Source organism: Grampus griseus (genome assembly GCF_964374135.1).
Source record: "Grampus griseus genome assembly, chromosome: 8".
NCBI classification, from domain to species: Eukaryota; Metazoa; Chordata; class Mammalia; order Artiodactyla; family Delphinidae; genus Grampus; species Grampus griseus.
This window is the reverse complement of record NC_139002.1, coordinates 64,141,859-64,169,225: the sequence shown is the minus strand read 5'-3', so window position 1 is coordinate 64,169,225 and position 27,367 is coordinate 64,141,859. Positions and strand designations below refer to the sequence as shown.

Below are 27,367 nucleotides of genomic sequence, written 5' to 3'. Positions count from 1 at the left end.
TGTTGAATAACTTGTCTAGGATAAATTCCCAGGAGTGAGATTGCTGTATTATAGGGTATAAACATTTTTATGATTCATTTTATGTTGCTATATGTGTGTATATATATATATATATATATATTTTTTTTTTTTTTTCCAAATGGATTGTACCTGTACGAATTTATGCACCAGCAGCATGTATAGTTTCCAATTTAAACTACACCAGGTTCAGGGTTTTTGTTTGTTTTGTTTTGTTTTTGCTTTTATCAGTAGTTTTTGATATACGACAATATGGCATTTAGGGGAAAATTCATAGGACCACACAAGGTTTTCTTCATTACAAAGTAAAAATAAATATAACTCGAGGACTAAGTGTCCTTCCTTTCTGTGCTGGATAGATTTTCAAAAGTCTCATTATACTACGTGGCAAATGCTTTCCTAACAGCTTTGTTGGAAGCTAGGATGGAAAACCCCGCTGCCATTAAACTCAGAATAGCAGAATGTGAAGGGAGGAATGCCAGGATCTTTGAGGGCAATTCATCCAATAGCACAACAAATTCAACTGCTCCTCGGTTTTAATTTAATTTTAGATGATAAAATTCATGGAAAGAACACAAAAATTTTGGTTCATTTCCTACCTCTGTTTTCACTAGCTGAATGATTTTGAACAAGTAGCATATTCTCTTTGAGTCTTAGTTTTCTTGTCTGTATAGTGAAAAATTACTGAGATTCATTTGTTCATTTTAGAAATATTTATTGAGTGTGTGCTATGTTCAGGCACTATATATAGGTGCCAGGCAAAGAGGGGAAGGTACCATGGTGAACAAGAAAGACAAAGTCCTGGCCTAGGACTGTGTCTAAAACAAACAGTGAACAAGTAAACAAATAAATAATATATCACATTCAACACAGTCTAGCATTAGAGTAGGTGCTCTCTCATTACTTGGTGTTTCTCCCTCCCATTTTTTCCCCGGAAAATGTATACTATTTTGATGATAATTTGTTCTGTACTACCCATGCAAACAATCTTTGAAATTCTAACTCCCAATGTGGCATGCAATGACCTGCTCTGTTATTCCTTGGCAAGGTTACAGAAACCCAGTTAATATCTCCCTTCTCTCACATCTGGGTGTGGGATATTAAAAGAGGTGGTTTGTAAACAAGGTAATATAGGTGCGGTTTCCTGTGCGTCCTTCCAGTCTTCACCTGATGTTTCATTTAGTTCAGGTCTCTTCATGACTTAAAGCAGAGCTGATTGCTGGTATATTTTGTTTGACTCACGCTGTTTTCTTATGTTTTTTTAAAATTTAATTGGTTGCCAACGTTTAAAAATTTAAATAAAAATCCGGAATTCTGGTGTTTTGAATAAACTAAGATTTGGCAACACTGAACCCACAGTCTTTATATGGCTGGCCCCTGGAGGCATTTGAATTGGCTACTCCTGGCTTAAGTACATTCTGCCAAACTATCCCCTTCCCTCTCCCAGGTCAGGGGAGATAGGAAGGAGAGGGAAGAGGTAAGTTATGGTGAGAAGGAGGAAGGGGATAAAAAAGAGATCATTTGACCTTCCCCCCTTCTCCTTAAGTCAGAGACCCATTGCTGTGCCTTTAATTTAACCTTTACCCTCATAGAGTTAATTCAATTGCTCTTCTAAGACAGAAATGAAATACTTATTTCTTTATATTCTTACCCTGGGTAGTGCCCACTGGTTTGGAAAGCTATGCCACGCCCCCAAATGCCCAGAATTGTTTTTCAGAGTCTAGTGCAGCAGTTCTCAAAGTGTGGTCTAAAGGCCCATCAGGGGTCCCTGAGACCCTTTCAGGGGTTCCACAAGGTCAAACAATTTTCATAGTAATACTAAGATGTTATTTGCCCTTTTCACTGGGTTGACATTTGCACTGATGGTGCCAAAGCCAAAGCCAAAGACAAGTCAGTGTGTTCTTCACTGCCAGGCATTTGCTTGTAAAGAAAAGAAAAGAAAAAGAAAAGAGCCAGTTTCACTGAAGAATGTCCATTTTTATTAAATTTCAATTCTTGAATACAAGTCTTTTTAATATTCTATGTGAAGAAATTAGAAGTATGCAAAAAGCACCTCTGCTACTTAGTGAGGAACTAAGTAGGAACTGAAGTGAGGAACTGCACTTGTGCTACTATTTGAGTTGCACGCTGCACTAGCCTTATTATTATATTATTATATTATTATTATTGTAGAACAATAGTTTTATTTGAAAGAACAACTGACAGACAAACTGTGATTATTCAGTCTTGAGAATTTGGCAGATATTTTCTCAAAGAATGAAGTGAGCCTGTCACCTCAAGAAAGAAAACTGACAGTATTTGTTGCCAATGATAAAATTTGAGTTTGCAAGCAAAAATTAGAATTTGGGTAAAGTTATAGCTGCCTCCATGAGTTTGACAACTTCATAATAGTTACAGAATTTTCTGATGCAATTAGAGGTGATATTAAAGAGTGTGATTTTTTTTCTATAATGAAACATGTCAATATTTGGAGCATCTGTGTAAATCATTGAACCAATATTTTCCAAATCACCAGTGCTTGGTGTTATAAAAATTATGCCTGAGTAAAAGAGCAGTTCAAAGTGTAATACAGACCAGTGGATGTTAATATAACAGAGTAAGAAAAGTTCATTGATGTAGTTTCAGATTCCACATTACAACTAACCTTTAAGAAACTACCGCTTGTTAAATTTTGCAGTAGTATCAAAGAATATCCACAATTATCTGATAAGGCTACTAAAATACTCCTATCTTTTCCAACTGTATAGCTGTGTGAGGCTGGCTTTTCTTCATATACTGTAAACAAAACAACATGTAACTGCAGAAGCAGGTATGGAAAGCCAGCTTCTATTAAGTCTTCTGTTAAGCCAGACATTAATGCAATTTGCAAAAAGGGAAAAACAATGTCACTCTTCTCACTAAATTTATTTGAAAGTAGTTAATTTTTCCTGAAAAGTATGTTATTCATGTTGACTTATAATAGGTTTATTGTTTTTTAATGAATTAGTATTTTTAAATTATCTCAGTTTTACTTTATAATACGGTAAATGGCAGTAGCTATAACCACATAAACAAAATCTCTTTGGGGTGCTCAATAATTAAAATATGTAAAGCAGTTCTAAGACTAAAAGGTCTGGTATTCTCAAAGTCTAATGAAATAAACTCTACCACATTTAAACCTTCTAAGAGAGATTGCCCTCACCTCGCCTACTAGGGCTGCTGTCTGGGGAATAACTGCCCTTAGAGCCTCAGAATGAACTAGAGGGGAGAGCCCCCCCATTGCTTTATTTAGTGGCATCTTGCTGGGCCCGCAAGAAGCCTGGTCTCCCCCAACCCCGTCGTCCTTTGTCCTTAATGGGCTTGGTTCTGAAAGACTGTGGATTGAAGTGAAAGTTCTCTGAAATTTGCATAATTACAGAGCTCCGGATTTGAATTAAATGATCTTTGGTTTTTTTCTTAAATAAGTACAAATATAAAACTAGGTGCACTCTTTCTGCTCTTATACAATTACAAAACCTAATACAGTTTATAAATTATAAAAAACCAAAACAATCAAATTAACAATGTTAGTTTCATTTGCAGATGATGTGTTGCTAAACGAAACTGTCACTACAGCTTAAGTGTGGTGCACCCTGATGTGGCTAAGTTTAGCAAACTTGTGCCGCAGTGATGGTGCCCCACTTTCCCTCCCACCTTTGTCTATTCCAGGTACTGTGAAACATTCATCATTGTGTGCCATAATCTCATTTTAGCTTCATGGGGCAGGAGGGCATCATTTACATATTGTCTGCTCCCTTCTCTTCTCATTACCCTGAGACAAAGTAATACTGCTTGGTAAGAACTAGATCCTAACTCTCAACACTGCCTCTAAAATCTCATCATGATGAATATATAGATGATCCAGAATATTTATACTTTAAAAAACTCATCAGAATGAAACACTAATTTAAAAATGTTGGTGGAGAGAGCTCCTGAGGACATGTGTGTGGACCTCAGCTTGAGAAACATTTCAGTTAAGAGTATGGAGTCTGAAATCAGACTGACCTGGATTTGAATTTGAATTTGAATTCTGCTGTTTACTGTCTGTCTTTGTGCAATTACCCAACCTCTCTGAACCTCAGTTTCCTCATCCTGTCTCTGATGGTTTTATTTAATTTTTTAAAATATCATAGTCCCTATCTCCAAGGGTAATTGTGAGGATGGAGATAAAGTATGTAAAGCACCTGGTATAAACTTGGCATTTAATACATTTCCTTCTCTTTTCCAACATGAACTCTTGGATCAAGCTTGTCCACTAACAAAGAGAGGCACAGGTAGATCTGGGACACTTGAAGGCAAACAAACCCTGTAATAAACACACAACCTGGCAGACCCCTCCAGGCTTTGTTTTCCACAGCAGAGATGCTGGACTGTCTTTTGGGCCCAAGTGAGAGGTTGAATCTGTGCCCTGTTGTAGGGCATGAGCCTCCAGTTCTGGAGAGGGACATAGCCTGGACTTCTGAGGCCTTGGTCTCTGAGTCCTTTCTGGCCTGTCCAGGAGTATCTGTCTCCCCAGAGAAGCAAATCACTCTGCTTTGTGCTTCACTTACAGGGAGTGGAGCTTGCTCACTCTACACACTGCTTCACGCTTGAGGATATTAATGGAAAAGCCCCGGTTCTGGGCACATGCATGGGCATGGATATAAGTGTGAGCTTTATGGGGCGACCTCTAGTTGACCAGAAACACAGAAGTGGACAGATAGAGGCGGTACTGATCTGCTCATTATGCCAACAGGACGTGCAAGATATAGGTGCCTGGCTCCTACCCTGTCAGCATTTGCTCTGTAAGGACTGCTTCCAGGGCTTGATCCAGGAGCTAGGGCAGGTTGCTGGGCTTCATGGGACTGTCCCAGATGGTAAGTACAAAAATACCACAGGTTCACCTCCTTCTATATAACAGATCTCTTCCCATTTCATAGGTACTGAATTTCAGGTGTAGAAAGAATCAGAATGTAAGAGCCCAGGGATACTCATTGCTGAAAGCAACTCTTTGGGGAATCTGTGAGACAAAGCAAATCCTCCTGATGCTTAATATATGTTTTGTAAACTGGGATTTTTCATGTTTGGGATTTCCTTAAATTGGTGGCAGGCTAAGAAACCTGGGAAGATTTTGATTCAAGGTTTGGCTGACTCCCCAGAAGAAGAGGACATGTCCTGACCCACTGAACTTCCAAGGCGGGGGGAGAATGGCTGGGCTCCTAGGGTCATTCAGGAACAGATTTTGAACAGACTCACACTGACTAATGAACCATTCACCATCTAAGCTGCTCCCTCCTCCAGCAGGGAGGAGCTTCTGTCTTTCTTCTGAAGGTCAGGTTTCCTAGGAAACAATCTCATTGAGAACTGTGAAGTCCTTGGAGACAAGAGCCAAGTCCCTTCGTTTCAGTATTCTAGCACAGGGCATGTAACAGAGATGCAGTGAGTGTCTGCTGAATGAACTCGTGGGATGAAAAAGCCAAATAAGTTGACAGCATTTAGAAGCATCATCATTGTTGTTTGTTTTGTTGTCTGCAGTTTTTTCAAAGTGATTTGTAGCACAAGTCTAGGCTATTTTTGAGGCATTATAGTATTGCAGTTGTCTTTAGATCTGAATTTCAAGGCCTCTAAACCCTTGGGCAAGCTACCTAAGCTCTCTGAGTCTCTGTTGAGAGTTCAGAGTACAGAAAAGGTATTGTATACTTTGATTTTTTAAATTAATACATGATTTTTAAACTTACTACTTAGACTTTGTTCTTCCTTAAGCTTTTAATTTTAACTTACAAATCTTGTTCTATTTATAAATATAGCAAATTTAACAATCACTTTTAAAGGGCCTTTCATTAATATTTAAACATATTTACAGTTAATATTTGCTTTTATAAACTAAATTTTTAAAAATAATTCAATTGTCCAGCAAATAAGCATTCTAAATTACTTAAAGAACTCTTGGAAATACAGTAAGTTAAATGTATAAATAAGGTGAATCTTAAATATGTCTTAAAAGTTCTAGCACTGTTGGGTTATTATCCAGAATATGTAAAGAACTCTTACAACTCAAGAATAAAAACAAACAAACAACCCAAATAAAAACTGGGCAAAGAACTTGGAATAGACATTTCTCCAAACAAGATATCCAAACGCCCAGCAAGCACATGAAAAAATGTTTACTATCACTAATATTCAGGGAAATACAAATCAAAACCATAATGAGGTACCACCTCACATGTGTTAGGATGGCTAGTATTAAAAAAAAGAACAGAAAATAAGTGTTTGCGAGGATGTGGAGAAATTGGAATCCTGTGCACTGTTGGTGGGAATATAAAATGGTGCAGACTCCACGGAGAACAGTAAAGTGATTCCTCAAAAAATTTAAATATACAATCACCAGCAATTCCACTTCTGGATATATACCCAAAGTAATTAAAAGCAGGGACTAGAAGAGATATTTTTATGCCTGTGTTAATAGCAGCCTTATTTGCAATAGCCAAAAGGTAGAAGGAACCTAAGAATCCGTGGAAAGATGAATGGATAAATAATTGTGGTATACACATATAATGAAATATTATTCAGCCTTAATAAGGAAGGAAATTCTGACACATGCTACAACATGAATGACCTTTGAGAACAGTATGTTAAATGAAATAAGCCAGCCATAAAAAGACAAATACTCTATGATTCTACTTACATGAGGTACCTAAAGTAGCCAGATTTATAGAGATAGAAAGTAGAACGGTGGTTACCAAGGGGTGGGGGAAGGAGGGAACGGGGAGTTGTTTAATGATATAGAGTTTCAGTTTTGCCTTTTTTTTAATTTTAATTTTTCTATTGGAGTATAGTTGATTTACAGTGTTGTTAGTTTCAAGTTTTTCCCATTTTTTAATCAGGTTTTTGTTGTTGCTGTTGTTGTTGAGTTCTTTATGTATTCTCAATACTAGACCCTTATCAGATAAATGATTTGCAGATATTTTCTCCCATTCCATGGGTTGCCTTTTGTTTTGTTGATAGTGTCCTGTTAACATAGTGAAAGTTTTAAATCTTAAAGAAGTCCAACGTACCTATTTTTTCCAAAAGCCTGTGCTTTTGGTGTCATATCCAGGAAATTATTGCCAAATCCACTGTCATAAAGCTTTTCCCCTATGTTTTCTTCTAAGAGTTTTATAGTTTTGATTCTTACGTTTAGGTCTTTAATCTCATTTTAGATTTTTTTTTTAAATGTTTTAAAATTTTATTTATTTATTTATTTATTTTTGGCTGTGTTGGGTGTTCGTTTCTGTGCGTGGGCTTTCTCTAGTTGCGGTGAGCGGGTGCCACTCTTCATCGCGGTGCGCAGGCCTCTCACTGTCGCAGCCTCTCTTGTTGCGGAGCACAAGCTCCAGACGCGCAGGCTCAGTAGTTGTGGCTCACGGGCCTCGTTGCTCCGCAGCATGTGGGATCTTCCCAGACCAGGGCTCGAACCCCTGTCCCCTACATTGGCAGGCAGATTCTCAACCACTGCGCCACCAGGGAAGCCCCTCACTTAAGATTTTTACCATGAACTAGGGACTTCTTTGGTGGTCCAGTGGGTGAGACTCGGTGCTCCCAATGCAGGGGGCCTGGGTTTGATCCGTGGTCTGGGAACTAGATCCCGCGTGCATGCCGCAACTAAGACCTGGTGCGGCCTAAACAAATAAATAAACAAAATACATTAAAAAAAAAAACAACAGAATGCCTTAAAAAAATAAAAGATTTTTAACATGAACTAATTATGCATGTTTCAAGGATATGTTTGACTCTAAAGTCAGAAAACTAAATTCATACTAATGACAATTTTTAGAATCATAGTGTTTGTTGCCAGGTTATTCTAAGTGCAAGGGAGAATGAAAACGTAAGCTTTGGTGTCAGTATATCTGGGCATCAGAGTGTGAGTCCTAATCTACCTGCCACTTAATACAGCAGTTGTATAGCTTGGTAAGTTTTCCTCCCTGTAAAATGGGGATGATGATGGTAGTAATTAACTTATAGGATTGTTATGAAGATTAAATGAGAACATACACATAAAACATTCTGTACTGTGCTTAGGATATAGTAAGAGACCAAGAAATGTGAAGAAATACCGTTATTTAGAACTTGTGAAACTGAAGTGGAAAAAAATCTGTTAGATGCAAACATGCTTGACTTGGAACCAGAGAGGCAATTTCTTGAATATGTGGCATCTTACATTATTTAGTATGTCCTGCAGTCTGGCCAGGCTATTGCTACCTTCCATATTTGCATTTGTGGATCAGAGTGGAATAAGCTTCCTCTGCTACTTGGAGGTTTTAGGATTCTATGCTGTGTGGTATTTGTTGGTTTGTATGTCAGTCTCCTTCACAGGTAGTTATTGACTTTTATGTACCAGGCCCTATGGCGTTTAGGGTGCAGAGATGAAAAGACAGGGCCCTTGCCTTCAAGGAACTCATATTTTATTGAAGGGCAGATAACTAAACAGATGACAATAATACAGTGTGGTAAGAATGTGAAGAGAAGACTGTTTAAAGTTTAGGCAAAGGAGCAATACCTCTGGGAGATTTTCCATGCACAAGGACTGGTGGATATCAGTTGCTCACTGAATGTTTTCTGAAGGACTAAAAGAATGGCACTCAAATGCCACGCTGATGAAAAGCAGAGATGTCACCTATCTCTGGGAAGTCCAGTGAGATACCCAGTACCTGAACTTAGATTCCTGTTGTAATTTGAGAAGCCATGCTTTGGGAGTTTGGTTCTTTGGAAAGAGCTTTTAGCACTGCCACTTTATCCAGCAGAGTAGGAGTACAGACTTGCTAAAAGGCTTATCCTATTTCTGCCAATCTGGGGCTTTCAAAAGTTAAATATGGGAATAGGTAGAGGGTTGGCAGGGGAGATGGATAGAGGCTGACGAATTAAATAGGTCCTTAGCATCAACGCTTCCATCCAGTTGCGGCCACATTGCATGGGGATGAGTCCATTTCCATAAATCTATTCCTGCTGGTTGCTGGGCAGAACTGAGAAGTTGCTGAGTTGAGTGGAAGAGGGGCTGTGCCTGGGCTCAGTGTCTGTCCAGCTGGTTTTCAACTCTGATCCCTCAGTGGAGCCTCACCAGGCCTGCATGTTTGCAGTGGGGCTCAGCACTGGGGGAGGGAGTGAGGTGGGCATCTCATTCAACTGGGCTGTGCCTTTCATCTCTACAATGCCACAGCCCAACATAGAACCTGACACAGGACGAGGGCCTAAGTGAATATTTGTTGAACAAATGATTTAATCAGTGGATCCACAAAGATCTCCCATGGCTCTTGCCTGGAAGGAAAACTTTTTTCACTTAAGACACTGCCCCTTTCTAGTCCTCAAGTTGTGAGGTGCAAATCACATTTATCAAGCACCTTCTGGCTGGCAGATGCTGTACCTAGTGCTTATGCCTGTATTATCTTTTCTAAACTTCACAACAACCCTATAAGGTAGCTGATGATGGGGACCAAAGCAAAGGCAGTAGTATGCTGAACACACAATGTCTTAGCTGTGCTGTGGGATGACTGGAGTGGAAGGCTCCAGAAAGGCTGGATATTGGAAACGGATCTACTCAGCCAATGAGAATATCTTCTTGGGACTGTTTGCTTTTAAGCCTATTTGAAAATGGTCCCAGGTCAAATTCTACGTGGAAAGTTGGCCATTGAGTCCCCAAGTGATACTTTAAATAAGTGTAGCAAGCTCTGAAGGAAGCTGGCATGCCTGAAACTGTTTACTATGTGCTGGATCTGTCTTCAGAATTCTCAGGGCGCCTATGGTTTTATGTGTTGTTTTAGGGGAGGAAGGCCATTACTTGAATATTTCCTTCCCCATGTGAATAAAAGGAACATTATTCTTTCTCTTCAAATCTACTAAAAGACATATCCTAGATGGGAGACCTTGATTCCGAGGTCCAGATTCCAGAATCTCTTTGTTTAGTATCTTAATTTTCCCAATCTCAGTGTGGATGATGCAGTCTACATATGGGCAGAGCCCTGGTCTGGAAGTCAGGGGCCCTGGAGCTCGGTCTGGACTCTAGCACTAACTGACTAGGTGATCCTGGGTATTCTCTGGGACTGGACTTGAAGAGCTCTAAGAACACCAAATAACCACCATAGCCTCCTGCTTCCTGAAGCTAGTGATGGGTAACAGCATATCCCTTGAAAAGTACAAATGCTGAAATGGGGAGCAATCTTTGTTCCTCAGTGGGCAGGCCTTGGGGATTTGGGAAGATCCAAAGAGAGGGACCCGATGCACGATGCTACAACCTCAGAGTCAGAGAGGGAAATGATACTTATCTTAATGAGCAGCTCCGCTGGATGGGCTCTAATGGCCTGGGGTGAGAGTGGGAGGTAGAGGGGATGAGATCTCAGAACCAGGAGCTTGGCAGGCGAGGTGCCTGCTATTTGCTCACTCCAGGTGAGGAACAGTGTGTGCAACTATTTGGGATCTGTTGTGGGCAGTGCCCCAAGTTTCCCAGGTGGAGGGCAGGTTGCTGAGCTGGGCTGAGCTGGGTGTGCAGCAGGTGCAGAAGCTGGAGCTCCAGAGCCTATCAGCAGGATGGTTTTTCAGTTCATGAACAGTTTCCCCACCTTAATTGGCTCTCTAGGGCCCTGGGAGTAGCACTGGTACCTCAGAGCCGTTCCTGGGAGAGCAATTCCCCTGGTGACGGGAAGGAGGCAGGCAGTGTTTTGGGGGATGTGCTTGCTGCCGCTGGCACTACTTGGAAAGCTATAGCTAGGGAGGGAGTTCAATGTAGATGTGATTGATGGACAGGGTCTTGGAGGGGCCTCTTGTCTGCGGGAACTCTCACTCAAGAGGGACCAGTCATTGGTTAACTGCTATGACGGCTGGAGAGCAGGAAAGGCCCTTAAGAGTATATCTCTGACCCCTCATTGAATAAATGGGACATCAGGATTCCAGAAAGTTCTAGAATTCTGCTGAATGTCACGTAATTGGTCACTTACAGAGAGCCAGAAAAAAAATCCGGCTCCCTTGCCTGCCAATCTGGAGCTTGTCTGGGCTTCAGGGACAGTAGGAACCACAGACCTAGAGTAGGGTGCTGCCCTTGGTTCCCCCACTGGTCCTCTGTCCAGGCCCAGTTGGAAATGGAGACAGTGGCTTTGCATGGAGTATGTCAATGCATCAGCCCTTGGATTGACTCTTGAGATAGGAAGTGAAAAGAGATAAAGATGCCACTCTATCAGAAGAGATGAATCCAGGGTCATCCTACCCATACCTTCTGCATTCCACTATGGGTACTTTCTTGACACAGAAAGCTTACTTCACAGTCAGGTGGTTCCTAGGAGCATGGACTCTGAAGGCTGTGGATAACCCATCTCCAGCTTCAATCTGTCACCTGGCTCTTATGCCCAGATTCTGACTCTTGGCTCAGATCTGCTACCTGGCCCTGCCCCACAGTCCCTGGATCCCCCTACCTGACCTTACTTCACCTGTTGCCTTTGTGGATTATGCTCCCAAATCCTCTAGCTTCAACTCTGATCACTCTCTCCTATCCTGAGCTTGAATTTCTAGCTACCTAAAGGGCTCCTAATTGCTTGCAGTTCAGAACAGAAGCTTAGCATGGCCTTTAGGGCTCTTCCCAGTCTGACCCCGTGCTAACTTTAGAGCCTCATCTGTCATTCCTCTGCATGGGCTAGCTTCATCACTCATTCCCTGAGGGGCCTCGTATTTTGTCATCTGTAATCCTCTGTTTATGGTGTTCCCGCCTTCTGAAATGTCCTTTCCTTGTTTGTTACATCCTACCCCAAACTGAAGTTCTAGCTCAAATGTGACCCAGTTAGCAGAACTAGAGCACACAGGGATGGGAGTTGACTTGGGAATAAGCAGGATCCCCATTACCAGAAGGGAACCTCAAAGGGAGAGACTAAACAAAGTAGCTGTTGCTTTAGTTCGGGGGTCAGCAAACCTTTTCTGTAAAGGACTAGATAGAAAGTATTTTGGGCTCTGCAGGTCATAGAGGCTCTGTTACGACTACTCAACTCTGCCACTGCAGCACAAAAGCAGTCAAAGACAATATGGAAATGAATGGGCATGACTGTGTTCTAATAAAAGTTTATTTACAAAAACAGGTGAGCTATAGTTTTCTGACCCCTGTTTTAGGCTCTGCCTGGGGAAATTGGGTGGATTTGAACCTGTGGGTGGCATCAAGCAGGAATAGCTGTGTAGGAGCCAGGCAGGGCCAGAAGAATATGGAAGGGAATCACAGGTAGGGGATAGTGTTAGCATGAGGCACAGGGAGGAGAGGGCAGGAGGAACAGAAGGGCGTGAACTTTGGTTGGAATATAGGATTGCTTGAAGGAGAGAAGTAGGAACTCTGTTTGGAAAGGAAATTTTGAGCCAAATTTCCTTTCCAAACAGAAGGGTCTTGACCAATTTAGGCTACTCAGTAGACAGTGGGGAGCCATTGAAAGTTTTGGGTCAGTGGAATATAATCAAATCTGTATTTTTGAAAAGTCTTTCTGGCTTCCTGAGAAGAATGAATGGAGGAGACAAGACTGGATGCAGTAAGAACTGCTAGGAAGCTACTGTAGTTGTCCAGGCCACTGGTTCCTGATTACTGGTCCTTGAACCAGTGCTGGTCTGGATGCCTAAGAATTATTTGGGAAACTTGCTAAAAACATAGATTCCTGGTCCTGTACCCACACCCAAGAGATTTGGATTTGGGATTTCTAACAAACCCTACAGATTTGTGAATCATTGGTCCAGCAAGGCAGAATGAGGCCTGATCCTTTTAAGAAGGAACGGATGCCAGAGAAAGTAGGATACAGGTACGATAAGATTTGGCAACTGCCCTCTTCCTCCTCCTGTTACCTATCTCTGTTCATGGCAGCCCATCCATGTGACCCTTTTTCCTTCACACACCACCACTCCCTTCAGCATCCTACTTTGGTCATGTCCTCTTGGTTCTCTTTGAAACAACTCTTCTGTCCCTTTTTTTTCCACTTCTACCCTCATTCAGGATCCCATTAATCCTTAACTGGACAAGCCTTCTCCCTGCCCTACCCCCACCCCCAATCTCCAGTCCATCAAGATAGTCATAAAGCCAGAACCTTTTTGGGTGGCCTTTGCTTTTAGGATAAATGTCAAGCCAAGCCTCTTGGCTTAGAATCCAGGGCTCTTCAGGCACTTACTCTACTGCCAGTCTTTCCAAGTTCATTCCCTGTCACTTCCCCTCTGTGCTCTTGAAATTTGCCTGTACTCTGGGCTTTAGCAATTATACTGGACTCGTAGTCTTGCCCCATCCTAATATCTTTCCTCTAACCCTGTTTTTCCTTCCTCTTTCTCTCCCAGCTTGTGTGTGACTGTATCCCCCTGGGGGGAGGGGTAGAGTTAGCTGCCGAGGGACACCTCTCAGGACCGTTGTGCATTATAAATGTGTCTTCTCCATCTGAAGTCCTAATCCTCCGCTGTGACGGACAATTGGTCACTATGGCAACTGACTGTGACATCACAGGATAAGGACTTCAGGTGAAGTGGCAGGAGCAGGTGAGTGTGTAGGAGACAGACTTTAATGTCTGTCGAAGCCCCCTCACCCCCACCCTCCTTTAGTGCCGGGGGCATGGAGGGCTCTCTCGGGCTCCTGCTGATTTTTAAAATGCTGTGGTGAGAGTGTGTGCCTGGCATCTGCGTGCTGCAGTAGTGTGGGGCTGACAGAGTGTGTCAAGTTGAGCTCTGGCTGTGCAGGCACCGCTGCTGCGTGAGCCTGTTATTCCATTCTGGATTGCTATTTTGATACCCAGATTGCATCATTCTTCCTACGTATAAACAAGGGGTCCCCAGGGCCCTGCAGCTACTCACTTCTCTACCAACACTGTTGTTGTGATGAGCTCTATTTAAATGAGCTGCCGGATCGGGGCAGGTTCCAGCCACACATGAGCAGTGTCATTTTGGGGAACATGGAGGGCTGAAGGATTTTTGGATCGAGTCCTAAAAGGCTGAGAGTGATGGCCTCCTGAGCTATGCAGAGGGCGACAGAGCTAGTTCCTGAAAGTTGAAAATCTCGTTTTCTTTCTTCTGAGCTTCTGTTCCAAGGCACCCAGAGGATTAGGAAGGAGATGCAGCTAGGAAGAGTCGCCTCTTTGAGGTCTCCCTCTTGCTGTTCAGTTTGGGAAAAATACTGCAGAGCCTTCGAGATAAACAGGAACAGGAGGAGTCAACCAAGCCCTTTCTTGCAGAAGCGTCTCAGGTGAGCTGGAGAAATGCAGCCCTGGCTGAGGATGCATCAGGGACAGGAGGAGAGGACCCAGGCTGCTCCCCCTTCCCCACCCTGCACCCAGCTCCCTGAGGCTTAGGCCCTGCAGCCCAGCTGGCTGCAGAGTGCAGGGTGGGTGTTCCTGGGCACTTGGTGAGCACCATCCTCTGGGACCTGTGGTGGTCTCACCTGTCGCTCTTCTGACTTCTCCCCCAGGTGTTGCTCCAATCACAGGGCAGCAGGCCCCACAGGTAAGCCTGCTGGCAGCCAGGGGCAGGAGCAGAATCACCTTAGGATCGAAATCTGTCTTTCTAGCAGGGTCTGGGCATCTGGGGAGTGGGTGCAGCGTGTTTCTCAAAGGTGGTGCTGCTCTGAGCTATGGGCTAGAGGAAGGCTTCGGGGGCTTGTGTGGTGGGGGCCTTAGCTGATGCCCAGTACCCTGGGGCTGCCTTGGGTGGGAGGGCAGGAATGGTTAGTGAGGATGGCCAGCCTGCCAGAGAATGTAACTGGAGTGTTTTTTCTCCTTGCATAGTGTCTGATAGAGGCATACCCCTGACAGAGGTAATCAGGGACTGCTCAGTGTTTCAAGGTGCCACCTGTGATTTACAAGGATCTGTGGTTTTTAGCTATGTCCCTGCCTCTTTCTGGGCCTCTGTGTCACCATCTTTATGATGAGGGAACTGGGTAGATGAACAGTGGAAAAAGCTAGGTCTGGAAGCTGGGTTTGTCCAGCTTTGGTTCTACAGGTGAGAGCTGGCAGTGGAGCATCAGTCTTCTCCAGATGATGCCACTGCTCTACTGGAGTCAGAGCTTGGGCCCCAGCGGCAAAGTTTCACGGAGCCCTGGACAAGAGCTCTAGAATGAAGGGCTTTTTAACCCTCAGAGTGTTGCTTAGCACTGAGCTCGGGCTTATGTGCATGTGTCCCGACCTGGTGTGCTGAGCTGACCCATGCTAGTTTTCTGAGACCTCCTTGGGATTTCTCTCCCACCCCAGCCCCATGCCCAGGTTGCCTTGGCACTGCCGTTCATGTCTAAGGGTGGACTACCTAGTCTTGACCCACCTCCCTTGCTGCCTCACTAAGTCCTGGGCTCAGCACACTCTCTAGGCCTCAGCAGCAGTCGTTGTAGTGCCGAACCTCAGGCTGCACCCTAAGCCTGCTCATGGGTCCTTCAGTGAAGCTGGGAGTTAGGGGACGCAAAAGGTGTCCTCCAATTCCCCACCAACCCCCAGGGTACCTAGGTATCAGGACACCCTTCTGTCTGTTGGGCATCTGCCCTTTTCTCTTCTCTGCCAGAGGGGAAATACATGACGGCTGCATTCAGAGTCTTCCTTAACTTGTTGGAGCCTCTTTAAAACTGGGTGAGCTTGCCTTTCTCAGCTGCATGATACAGGGGGCAGGTCTATCCAGCTCAGCCACAGGGGAAAGGGGTACTCTCTCTTTGGCACTGGTCCTCAAACTTGGTTGTACATTGTAATCACCTGGGGAATTTTTCTAAAAATAAATTTATTTATTTATTTATGGCTGCGTTGGGTCCTCATTGCTGGGTGTGGGCTTTCTCTAGTGGCAGCGAACAGGTACGGGGGCCCCTCATTGCAGTGGCTTCTCTTGTAAAGCCTGGGCTCTACGCGTGTGGGCTCAGCAGCTGCAGCGCATGGGCTCAGCTGCTCCGCAGCAAGTGGGGTACTCCCAGGCCAGGGCCCGAACCCGTGTCCCCTGCACCGGCGGGCGGACTCTCAACCACTGCGCCACCAGGGAGTCCCCTCACCTGGGGAATTTTAAAAAATACTGATGCCTGGCTCCTACCTCCTGAAACTCTGATTTAATTGATATGGGGTGTGGACTGGACATCAGGATGTTTAAAAGTACCTCATATGATTCAAATATGTAACAAAGTTTGAGAACCACTGATCTGTAGAATGAAACTGCCCCCAGATTTATTTTTTCTAGGCAGAAAAACTCTGCTTCATTTGCCTTTTCTCAAAGATCATATTTCTTAAAACTTTAAGCATAGCTGGGGCTGGCTTCCAGCTCCTTCTCGATTCCAAGTTCAAAGCTGGGTCCAGGTCATCATTAGAGTCTGATCATTATTATGGAATATTTTACTTAAAATCAAATCATTTAGTTAATTAAAATAAAATTACCTTGTTTATTTACACTTGAATTAGAGAAGAGTATAGCATAGTGGACAGGGCTGAGTTTTAGAGGTGGACAGACTTGGGGCTCCAATTGTAGCTCTGCCTCTGCTTTCTATGATCTTTGGTAGGTGACAACTTCTTGGAGCCTCAGTCTATCCAACTATGAAATGGGGACAATGCCTACCTCTAAGAGATGGTTTGACGATTATATAAGACATGTAAAGTGCCTAATATAGGGAGTGGTGGTAAAAGAATAATTTGTCCCATACCTCCCAGGGACCAGAAGTGCTCACTCTTGTGACAGATGGATTGAACATCTTCAGTTTTCAGAGAACCTCTGCTGCCTGTGTGTTCTTCATTCTGGAAGCAGAAGCCCACCCCCTTTGGGGATGGTTGTGTGGCCCCTGGGCCCTGGTCCTGCATTTCTCAGAATTGATGTTCTTCTGTATGAAATAAAAGCTCAATGCTGTTGCTTGAATAATTCAAGTAGAAAGAAAAAAGCAATATATCTAAATAATATTTTATGTAATATGTGATTTAAATATGTATTAAAAACTAAATTAATGTTAAATATTGTAAGCTGATGTTAGGTCATTTTATATATATCCACAGCCCTAAGAGTTCATGTATTCCAATTGTCTAAAAAAAACTTTGTTTTGATATCCTCATTGAAAAATGGGGAATCCTCTTTAAAAAACAAAGAGCTCAAGGTTGACACAGCTCTAGGGGGGTTAGGGACCTTCTGAGGGAAGATAAGAATTTCTGGGCAAAAGTTGTGACACAAAGAGAGCCCATGTCCTCTGTGTCCACTCTGGTCCCCACAGTCACCCTGGTACCTGTGTGTATCACTGCCACGGTTCTCCAGCCCTGCTGTCTGCTGCAGCAGCCCCTGATCAGACTGGAGGAGGTCTTAGATCCAGGCCTCCCTCAGCCACAAGCCTGTCCCTGACTTGCTGACAAGGGTGGCTGGCTGTCCCTTCCCATCTTGCCCAGGGGAATATTTCTGAAGCCTGGTTGCAGTAGGCAGAGGAGGAGGGTTGGATAATCCATACTTCCCTTCTATTCCCATTCCCCTCATCTAAGGGTGTAGAAAGTACAGTTCAGAGAAAAGGGGTCGCTTACCTAAGGTTGCACAGTTAGTGACAGTCCTGGGCCTGGAACCCACATCTCCCAGTTCACAGCCTTTCCCAAGCCCCACACCTCTGCTCTGGATCAGACCTGATTCCTTTATTTTCCTGGGCTGGTTTTTTCCACCACCCCGAAAACTTCCAAATGGCTTTTGACTACTTTCATTGGCTGTGAGTGCAAGGAACACACCTGGAATACTCAAACCCACAAGAAACATAAAAATCATGCAATATCTTTTAGTATCAAATTGTGGATTATTTTTGTATGTAGACATATGAACAGATAGTTAAAATGCAATGTGATATTTGTTGTACTAGAAGGATGTTCAGGATGCTGTGGGAACCCTGAAGAGGGAATAATTAACTCTTCCTAAGGGAAATCAACACTGCTTCTCAAAGGTAGAACATTTGAACAAGTTTGGAAGGTTGAATAGGAGTTTATCTGAAAAGGAGTGGGACAGCAAGAAAGGGTGTTTTAGGGAGAGGGAACATTCACTTTCACAAACATAGAGTTATGCAAAGGTTTGGTGCATTTAGGGATAGCAGAGGTATTTGGCATGGCAAGGACATAGGGTGTGTGGCAGGTGAAGCTAGAGATGAGACTAGAGAGAGTTAAGGCCAACTCAGAAAGGGCCTTGAGTGACAAGCTGAAGATTTCGATCTTTAAGGCCAGGGGAGGTACAGGATGTGTGATGAGGCCTTGTCTGATCTATTCAGTTATTTCTCTCTTTCTCATGCTGATAATGAGGCTGTATGACTATGACAAATGTTTGAGCATCTGGTACCAGGGAGTCAGAAACCTTGTGGAAATTATTTCCAACAATTAGAACAGCATTTCTGACCTGGGAGTAGATGAGGAGGATCTTCCCTGGGCAGCCAGGTGGTAGGGAGGGACAGTCACGTGATGCCCCTGGATGACGCCACCTGTAGAGAGCATCCTTCTCTACCACGGGCCACTGTTCTTGACACGCAGGAGAGTATCTAGGAGATTGCAGATCCAGTTCTGTCATTAAAGTCCATGGCTCTGTGGAGGCTAGGGGAGGGGTTTTTTGCGGGGCGGGGGAGTGGAGTGGTAGGTGGGGGAAAGAAGATTATTAAAATATTATTTTGCATGATTTTGTAGATTTTGATTTTTCCAGAATATATCAGTTATCTTTTGCTGCATAAAAAACCACTCCAAAACTTAGTGGTTAAAACAACAACCAAGCTTTATTTATGATTCTACAGGTTGAGGGTTTGGGCTGGGATGCTCTGGGTAGTTCTTCTGGGCTGGGCTGGGCTTGGCTAATCTCTGCTGTGCTTACCCATGTCTGTGTTCAGCTTGTGGGTCAGTTGGGGCTACCTGGTTTGTGACGGCTGCAGGTGGGATACCTGAGACAACTGAGGCCTCTCTCCACATGGTTTCTCATCTTCCAGCAGTCTAACCTGGGGTTGTTCACGTGGCAGTCTTAGAGTTTTGAGAGCGAGAGCAGAGTCATATAAAGCCACTTGAGGCCTGGGCTTAGAACTTAGTGTCATTTTTGCTACATTCTGTTGGCCAAAGCGGGTCATGAGGGCAGCCTAGCTTCAAAGGATAGAGAAGACTCCACTTTTAATGGATAGGATTGCAAGGCATGGACACAGGGAGGAGAATTTGTGACCACTTTTTCAATCTCCCTCTCAGACTATCTGACTTTCATCACCTGGGAGAGTTGATAATTGAGGTTATTGCCCTACCATGAATGGGATATGAGAAATCTTTTGAATTCAAAGTCAACATTCATGGAGGATCATGTGAATTCTCAAGTATTGTTTAATTCAGTCCTCATAGCAACTCCTGTTTTTCCTTTCTATTTTACATCTGGGGCACAGAGGAGTTAAGTGAGACTAAGTGACTTGCCCAACCAAGGTCGCTGAGTGGTAGACCTTGGTGGTGTTTGGGCTTAAGTCTGTCTGCCTGCAAGTCTAGAGCAACTGCCATTGTATCATTTTGGTGATATGGGGCAGAGAAGACTGTGGTGGTATTGCTGCATGCACTGGCATAGCCAGCCGCTTTTCAGGGTGTCCTCATCCCTGGGCGCAGGCACCTGGACCTCCTCAGGAAGCTCATCTCCTTGTACCCAGTGGACTGAGTGCCAGTGGGGTGGACCTGAAGTACTACAATCTCCAGGGTGGCAGCAGTGTCATGCTGCTTATATAGTTCAGGAGTCCACCATGCTGATGAATGTGTTGGAGACTGCTGCATTTCTCTGGGGAGAGGGGAGTAGGACAAGATGTTCATGTTCACGGGTGAAACACACATATATGTGGTGCACCCAACATGGACTGGGTGGAGAAGGCCCAGCAAAACCTCTTTGAGCCCCAGAGGCAGACCAACTGGTATTGGTTGTAACAAGAGAAGAATACCTCCTAGATGAGCAGGCAGGGAGTCCTTGCCTTTCTCTGGCTAGAACCTTCTTGGAAGCTCTAGCTTTGAGATCTTTAAAGTAATTCTACTACACAGTAATGTAAATGGCTGGAGCTGTGCCCTGGGCTAAACTGACCCCTTTGAACTTAGCCAATAGTGGGAACCAGGCTCTCAGGACTGTGGAATGCAGAGTGGGAGCAGCAGGAAGGCACCTGATTATCAGAAGTGGAGCAGGGTTGGGCCTCTAGTAACATGGCTTGTAGGGAGGAAAGGAATGTAGGATCAGGCAAAGATGAGGATGTGGGAAGTTCTGTAGGGCAGGCCGCTAATTGGATGGTCATGTCCGGAGCACCTAGATGGTAAGTGCAGGCTATGGCATCAAACATATTTCATTTTGGCACAAGTGGTATTGGTACATACCTTGGTGTTGTGTATTAGAAAGCCTTGTGTCTAGGTCCTATGTTATGTATAATCTGCAGTGTTGCCCTGACTTTGCTATCTTTCCCACCTTCTCCCAGAGCTCATCTCCTGTCCTGGGTGTAAGCGAGTATACCTTACCAGGGATGTAACTGAACATTTTTTTGCTGCAGTGCTTTCCTTCTGAGCAATCCAAGATGGCCAGGGTAAGTCAGGACAAGCAAAGAAACAGCTGATCCTGTTCAGAAATCTATGGAACCCCTGTCCATAAGTCTGTCTGTCCACCCATCACTCCATCTGACTTGTTACCCTTCCACCAGTTTGCCTAATCATCCATCCACCCATCCATCCATCCATCCATCCATCTATCCATCCATCCATACTTCTATCCAGAAGAGAACCAAAATGTTTCAGTTGGGGAAGCAAAATTGGGGTGTTTTCTCTCTCTTATAGCTCTTACTGAAAACTATGGGTACTAAGCTTTTATTCCCCACCCTCCACCCACCCCGGCACACTGAGTTGAAACTCATGCACCAGCCTGGGATAAATGGGTTCATCAGTTATGCTTATATTTAACAACTAATGCGTGAGTTTCTGAAATTTCACATCACTTACTGACTGGTATCCCTTCTGTTCCTTTCTCCACTGGGGTATCCTTGCCCACTACATTTTATTCATTTGCCGTTTTACTTACTTGCACCTGTATTAAATTCTTACTGAATGTCTGATATGCCAGGGCCTGGGTGCTAGGAAGACAGAGACCCATGTCTCTACCCTCAAAGAATTCATAGTTTGGTCAGTAAAACTTGTATTTCTCCTCTTTTTTCTTTTTCTTGCTGTGGGTTTGTCAGATCCCAGTGTGAGGACAAAGCTGTCAGGATCCACATCAGTTTGGTGGCCTGTATTATTCATGCACAGACAGACTAATTTTTCTTCTTCTCCACCTTTTATATCAGCCCTGCATGATGTTTGCTGACCAATGAATGAACATTTGTACTAGAAGAAGGCTAGGGACTCTTGGTCCTGGCAGGCCGCAGCAGTGGAAACACAGCTCTGAGAGTTGGTCCATCTCACTTTTTCCTGGCTGTGTATGATCATCTTTCTGTGTACTCATACAGCTGCAGCTTCTTCCTCTCCATAGGCACATTACAGTTTTCGCTCTCGCCTGTGCTTTCCATTTTTCTCCCTTGTCTGCCTGGTGAACTTCTACTTGTCATTCAATATCCAACTCAAATGTCAGCTCTTTATGGAACCTTTCCTGGCTGCTCCTGGATGGAACTCCTGGAAACCTCTCTTTGCTTCCTTAGCACTTGGTGCATCCTTTCATCACAGCATTACCCACTGAATGTCTGCCACCCCGTCCAGGCTGTGTGTACCTTGAGAGCAGATCCTTGCCTTATTCATCTGCGTATCCTCAGCTGCAGCACGGGACTTGTGTGAATAGCTCCCGAGGGCAGTACGCTTAGTCACAAAGGGCGCTATGCCTCACACGCCCCTGCATGTCACTCCCAGGCAGCTCTCCAGAATTGACTGCACTCCAAAACAGTGGAGGAACAGCCCTGCAGGACCCCAGTGCCTAGAGTATTTACCACTCATAAAAGCAGGCCCAAGTGATGAAGATACGTCAGTAATTCTAGAACTCTCTACCTCTAGAACTGCTCCGAGTGCAAGGAGAAGAGGGCGGCACACATCCTCTGTACCTACTGCAACCGCTGGCTGTGCAGCTCCTGCACGGAGGAGCACCGGCACGGCCCTGCCCCTGGGGGCCCACTCTTTCCCCGGACCCAGAAGGGATCTCCAGGTATCACTCCTCACCCTCTCCACTAGCTCACATGCACTTAAGTAGTAGCAAACCATAGAATCTTTGGAGAATAGCTCTCTGACCTCGTTTCCCTGCTGGGGGTGAGAGTAGGGGTGGTCTCAGAGCCTTTCCTGAAGGAAAGCTGTCCCCTGCAGAGTCACATCACAGTGTAAACTCACTCTAGGCTCTCCCTGCTGGGGGGAGCAGCGGGGGCGTGGGTGAGGGTGGGTGAGGCAGTGCAGGGAGGAATAGTCTCGAATTACCACAGAAGGTAATTGAGTTCCCTATCTTTCACCTCTGTTTCAAGCAAACGGCCCTCACTTCTGTTTAGTTACTTGATTAATTCAGCAGACTGGATCAGGGTTTGTCCATTTATCCATCCAGCACCATCTGTTTTAAGTGGCAGTCTTCTTGAAAGTCTTTTCTCAAGGCCCTCGAACTCTGAGAAGGGTTTTACCTTCGTCAGACAGGAACCAAAGTTCATGACCCATGTGATCTGGTCTGGAGCCTGGCAAGGTTGGATAGCTTGTTTCAGCCTCACCATAACAGAATCCTGGTTAATGAGGAGATTTAGGTTGAGTTTTAGAGGACTCACTATTCTGCAGGAGATCCGTGTACAGCAGGTAGCAAGCCCCTTCCTCAGGCTCACCAGGTGGTGGGGTGCCTGGGGCTTGATGGCCAGTTATTTCTGGACAGATGGGCAAATCCAGCCAGTCTAAGCCTGCCTTCCTCCTTGTGTTCCTGGAACCTCACTGGTCCAGAGAGAGGCCTCTCTTACTTTGTACCACCTTCCCTCCAAGCTCTGTGTCTTCCCTGTGTCCATAGATGGCTGAGGGATGCTCAGTGGAACTTAAACTAAGAGGTCTTCCTGAGCAAGAGAAGCCCACTTTCTCCATCTTCTCTGGCAGGAGTGAATGGTGGTTCTGGAGACTTCGCCTTGTACTGTCCTCTACACACACAGGAAGTGCTCAAGCTATTCTGTGAGACCTGTGATGTGCTCACATGCCATAGCTGCCTCATGGTGGAACACAAAGAGCACAGGTGGGGCCGGCGGGCTGCCCAAAGGGGAACTGGGAGGGCTCTGGACTCTACCTATGAGAGCACTGGGCTCCCAGTACTTCAGAATCCTCTCCCTGCTCAAGCCAACCTTCAGCCCCTGGGCTGAAGTTTTTCCCTGTTCCTGTTGTGGGCTTTCTCTGGAGAGGGCCTGAAGGGCCAAGAGTCTCTGACTCACTACATGTAACCCCAGCCTCCATGGACCTGGCTGAGACAATGCACTGTGGGGATTCTCTCTTGGCTGGCGTGCTCAGAATAAGACTCAGTCCTCCTCAGCTTTTTCTCTGCCTCCTGCTCTAGGTGTAGACATCTTGAAGAAGTTTTGCAAAACCAGAGGATGCTTCTGGAAAGTGTGACTACACAGGTGGCACATAAGAAATCTAATCTACAGACATCTGCAAAGCAAATTGAGGACAGGTAACATCGGCTAGCCCCTTGTCAGCACTGGAAATGCACTGTTCCCTCTCATCCTGGGTCACAGTACTAGGATGGAGTACTTATAAGGAAGACATGCAGACATTGGCATATGTCCTGGCCTTAGAGGTCTCAGGGCCAGGGAGGGGGTTTTGGGTCATCACTTGGTGCATGGGGCCAAGCTAGGTCAGGATGATCACAGTGAGCCTGGGCTAAAGTACATGCCTTCTGAAAGTGGCCATGAAGTAGCCAAAGGTAGGTGCTTAAGGACAAGGGCACAGAGTAGATATTGGGGAAGAGTGCTGCTTATCATGTGGGTACAAGTCAGTGGCAATCTACCCTTTATCACCCCTTTCCCAGTGTTTTCCATATAGACCTACACATGACGTGAAATCATCTGTATTTTCTGTGGAAAGAGAAACAAGTATGTACTGAGAGATCATCACGACAGGCACTGGGTTGGGCATCATGCATGCATCATTTTGATCAGTTCTTATAATTCTTTGAGTTGGGGTTATCTCCATTCTACTGATGAGGAGGCTAAGGTTCAGATAGGTTAGGTGACTTGTCTGAGATCACACAGCTAGTCAGAGACTGAGCTGGGTTTGGAAGCTAGATCTATGTGGCTTCAAAGCCCATGTTTGTTTTTTTTTAATGGCTTTTTAAAATGGCTTTAATGACTTTATATATAATTTATATACCATAAAATTGCCCTTTTAAAATGTACAATTCAGTGAGTTTTTTTGCATATTCATAGAGTTATATAACCATTATTACTGTCTATGTTTTTTTTTAATATATGAATATATTTATTTATTTTTAGCTGTGTTGGGTCTTCATTGCTGCTCATGGGCTTTCTCTAGTTGCAGCTAGCAGGGGCTACTCTTTGTTGTGGTGTGTGGGCTTCTCATTGTGGTGGCTTCTCTTGTTGCAGAGCACAGACTCTAGGCGCACGGTCTCAGTAGTTGTGGCACACAGGCTTAGTTGCTCCACGGCATGTGGGATCTTCCTGGGCCAGGGCTCAAACCCTTGTCCCCTGCATTGGCAGGTGGATTCTTAACCACTGCACCACCAGGGAAGTCCCCTACTGTCTACTTTTGAAAGACCCTTTTTATCACCCTAAAAAGAGACCCCATACACATTAGTAGTCACTCCCCATTCACCGTGCAACATCCCCAGCCCTTGACAACCACTAGTCTACTTTCTGTCTCTACCTGTGCTCTTTTTACTGCATGACGGTGTTTAGTGACGCTGTTTACATGAAGTCATAACTGTACTCACTCTCTCTGTCCTGCCTCTAGTGCTGTGTGAACTGGTGAGCTACTGGGTTGACCTGGGCGTGGCCCTGCAGTTTACCTAGAGAAAACTGCGTTGAACTTTGGGCCATTGTCCCACTTAGATCAAGTGGGCTGGGTTGTACAAAGAGTGGGATGGGTGGTGGAGGAAGGTTCTTGTTTCTTTACATTTGGTACCTGGTGGGCCCTGATCTCAGTAGGCAGCCTCCACACTGTAGGCTCTTACGTTTGCTGTCTGTAGGCTCTCGTTGGCCTGGGGGGAAGGTCTCACCATGCTCTGTCTCATCCTGTTGTTTACAGGATTTTTGAGGTGAAGCATCAGCACAGGAAGGTGGAAAACCAGATCAAAATGGCCAAGATGGTTCTGATGAACGAGCTGAACAAACAGGCCAGTGGGCTCATAGAGGAGCTGGAGGTATATGTGAGCAGATGGATGGGTTCTGTTCTTTCCCTGGGGCAGAAACCAGGCACATATCAACCTTGTCTCAGGGCTCAGAGATGCCTGGGCTAGAATTCAGATATGTAGTTTCCATAGCTCTCTGCTGCTCCCTGTATCTTAAAATGTCCAGTCTAATTTTGGGAAGTTGGCTCATTAAGGGCTAGAGAATCAGATCAAACTCCCATTAATGCTGTGGCAGTAAGGCAACTGCCTTCCTGGACTATGCAGGGTTATAGCCTTGAAAGAGATATGAAACAAGCTATGCCCAAGAGATGCAGACATTCATTCATTTTCTCATTCATTTATTAGCCATTCCATGTTTGTACTATAAAATCTACCTACCCTGTCTCCCTCCCTCCCTCCCTCCCTCCATCCATCCCTCAGCAGCCCATGTCCTCCTCTCAGGGGTGCAGTTTCATCTGATTCCATCTGTGTTTACACTGATACACACAGACCACCAGACTTCCCAAGCATGTGGCCTGCAGTCCAAGAACAGGATCAGGGACTCTGTCTTCTCTCTTCGTAACCAGGGCATTACTAATGAAAGGAAGCGGAAGCTGGAGCAGCAGTTGCAGAGCATCATGGTTCTCAACCGTCAATTTGAGCATGTGCAGAATTTCATTAATTGGGCTGTCTGCAGCAAAACCAGCATCCCTTTCCTTTTCAGCAAAGAGCTGGTAAGAAGAACTCCCACTCCTCAATCACTGACTTTGGGTTAGTAAGTGAAAACCATCTTTGACCAAACCCCACAGTGCAAAGGACCCAGGTGCTGGAATAGACCTGCCTTCCTCCAAGCAACTCAGCTGGGAAGTTCTGTAGTTCTGTCTTAGGTCATGGATCCAGGCATTAATACTAGCAGTGTGCTGAACATTCCATAGGAAGTTATTTGGATTTAAATGGGACCTAAGAGGAAAGGAGGAGTTGAGGATGACATTGAAGTGTTGGGCTTGGGAGGGTGATGATCCCCAGGAAAAGAAGCAAGAATTTTGAAGGATGTTGATGGGGTTTATATTTGGATATGTTGAAGTGAAGGTGCCTATAGGGCATTTAAAGGGAGCTGTCCCAAACCTGCTTTGATAGATGGGTCTGGAGGTCAGAAGAAAAGTCAGGGTTAGAGAGAGAGAGATGTGGGAGTCACTGGGATATCAGTGATATTGGAAGAGTGTGTGAAGGAAGAAGAGAAGAACAAACCTGGAGCCCAAGGAAATGCCGTCATTTTCACATAGACAGAGGAAGAAGATGAGTGAAAGAGATGAGAAGCAAGCATCAGAGGTGAGAGGAGAAATAGGAGAGTGTGGTGCACAGAAATTAACAGAGTTTCACATTTTAAGTAATCAATGTTATCATTGCTACATAGGTGAAGGGGCATGAGTAGTGAAGCGAAGCCTTGAGGTCTGGGAATCAGGAGGTCCCTGGTAATCTTTTGGAAGACATTCCCACAAAGTAGAAGGGTCAAAAGCTAGAATGAGGAAGCTGAGGATGGGAGGTGAGGAAGTAGAGACAGAAGTGAAAAGAAGGGAAGTAAGAAGGTAGCTTGAGAAGGAGACAGGGTTGGAATACTTTTTTAAAGTAAGGAAGACATTTGCACATCTTTATTTGGGAGAAGTGGTTGAAGGTAGAAGAGATGTGTGGTAGAGGAAGCATACTGGAAGGGCAGAAAGAAGTGGGACCTAGAGTGAACTGGTTGACCTTAAACAAGAGGCACTCCTTTCCTCTGAGATCAGAGGACAGGAAGGTGTCAATATAATGTAGTTAAGTTTGGAGATAGGAGGGATACAAGTTTGAGGGAAATTGTCTTTTATGGGTTTTTTCACCCTCTGTGAAGTTGGAGGTGATAATGAGAGGGTTAGTCATTGGGTAAATGACATTGAGGAGAGAAGTAAAAATTTTAGATAGTCATTAAGGACCATGGTAGAGGAAGCTGACAAGATAGGAAGTGACAAGAAGAAGGACTGAAGGGTACCCCTGAGGGTAATGATCAGTGTAGTGACCCCAGATAACATGGCTTTGGGATGGCTGGATTGACCCAAGGTCAGACATTGGGGATGGGAAGGGAACTAGGGCACTA

General features: G+C 44.7%; 1 protein-coding gene across 1 annotated transcript in view; it reads left to right on the top strand.

The window, feature by feature from the left end:
* Positions 1 to 4,666: 4,666 nt before the first annotated feature.
* Positions 4,667 to 27,367, top strand: part of TRIM66 (tripartite motif containing 66) — a gene marked incomplete at both ends in the record, with an annotated part of 46,828 nt that continues 24,127 nt past the window's right edge. Inside the window, 8 exon segments of the mRNA XM_082660576.1 lie at positions 4,667 to 4,892; positions 20,396 to 20,460; positions 20,462 to 20,500; positions 21,948 to 22,095; positions 23,004 to 23,136; positions 23,452 to 23,568; positions 25,161 to 25,275; positions 25,830 to 25,976. Of these exon segments, the coding sequence (XP_082516702.1) occupies positions 4,667 to 4,892; positions 20,396 to 20,460; positions 20,462 to 20,500; positions 21,948 to 22,095; positions 23,004 to 23,136; positions 23,452 to 23,568; positions 25,161 to 25,275; positions 25,830 to 25,976 (990 nt within the window).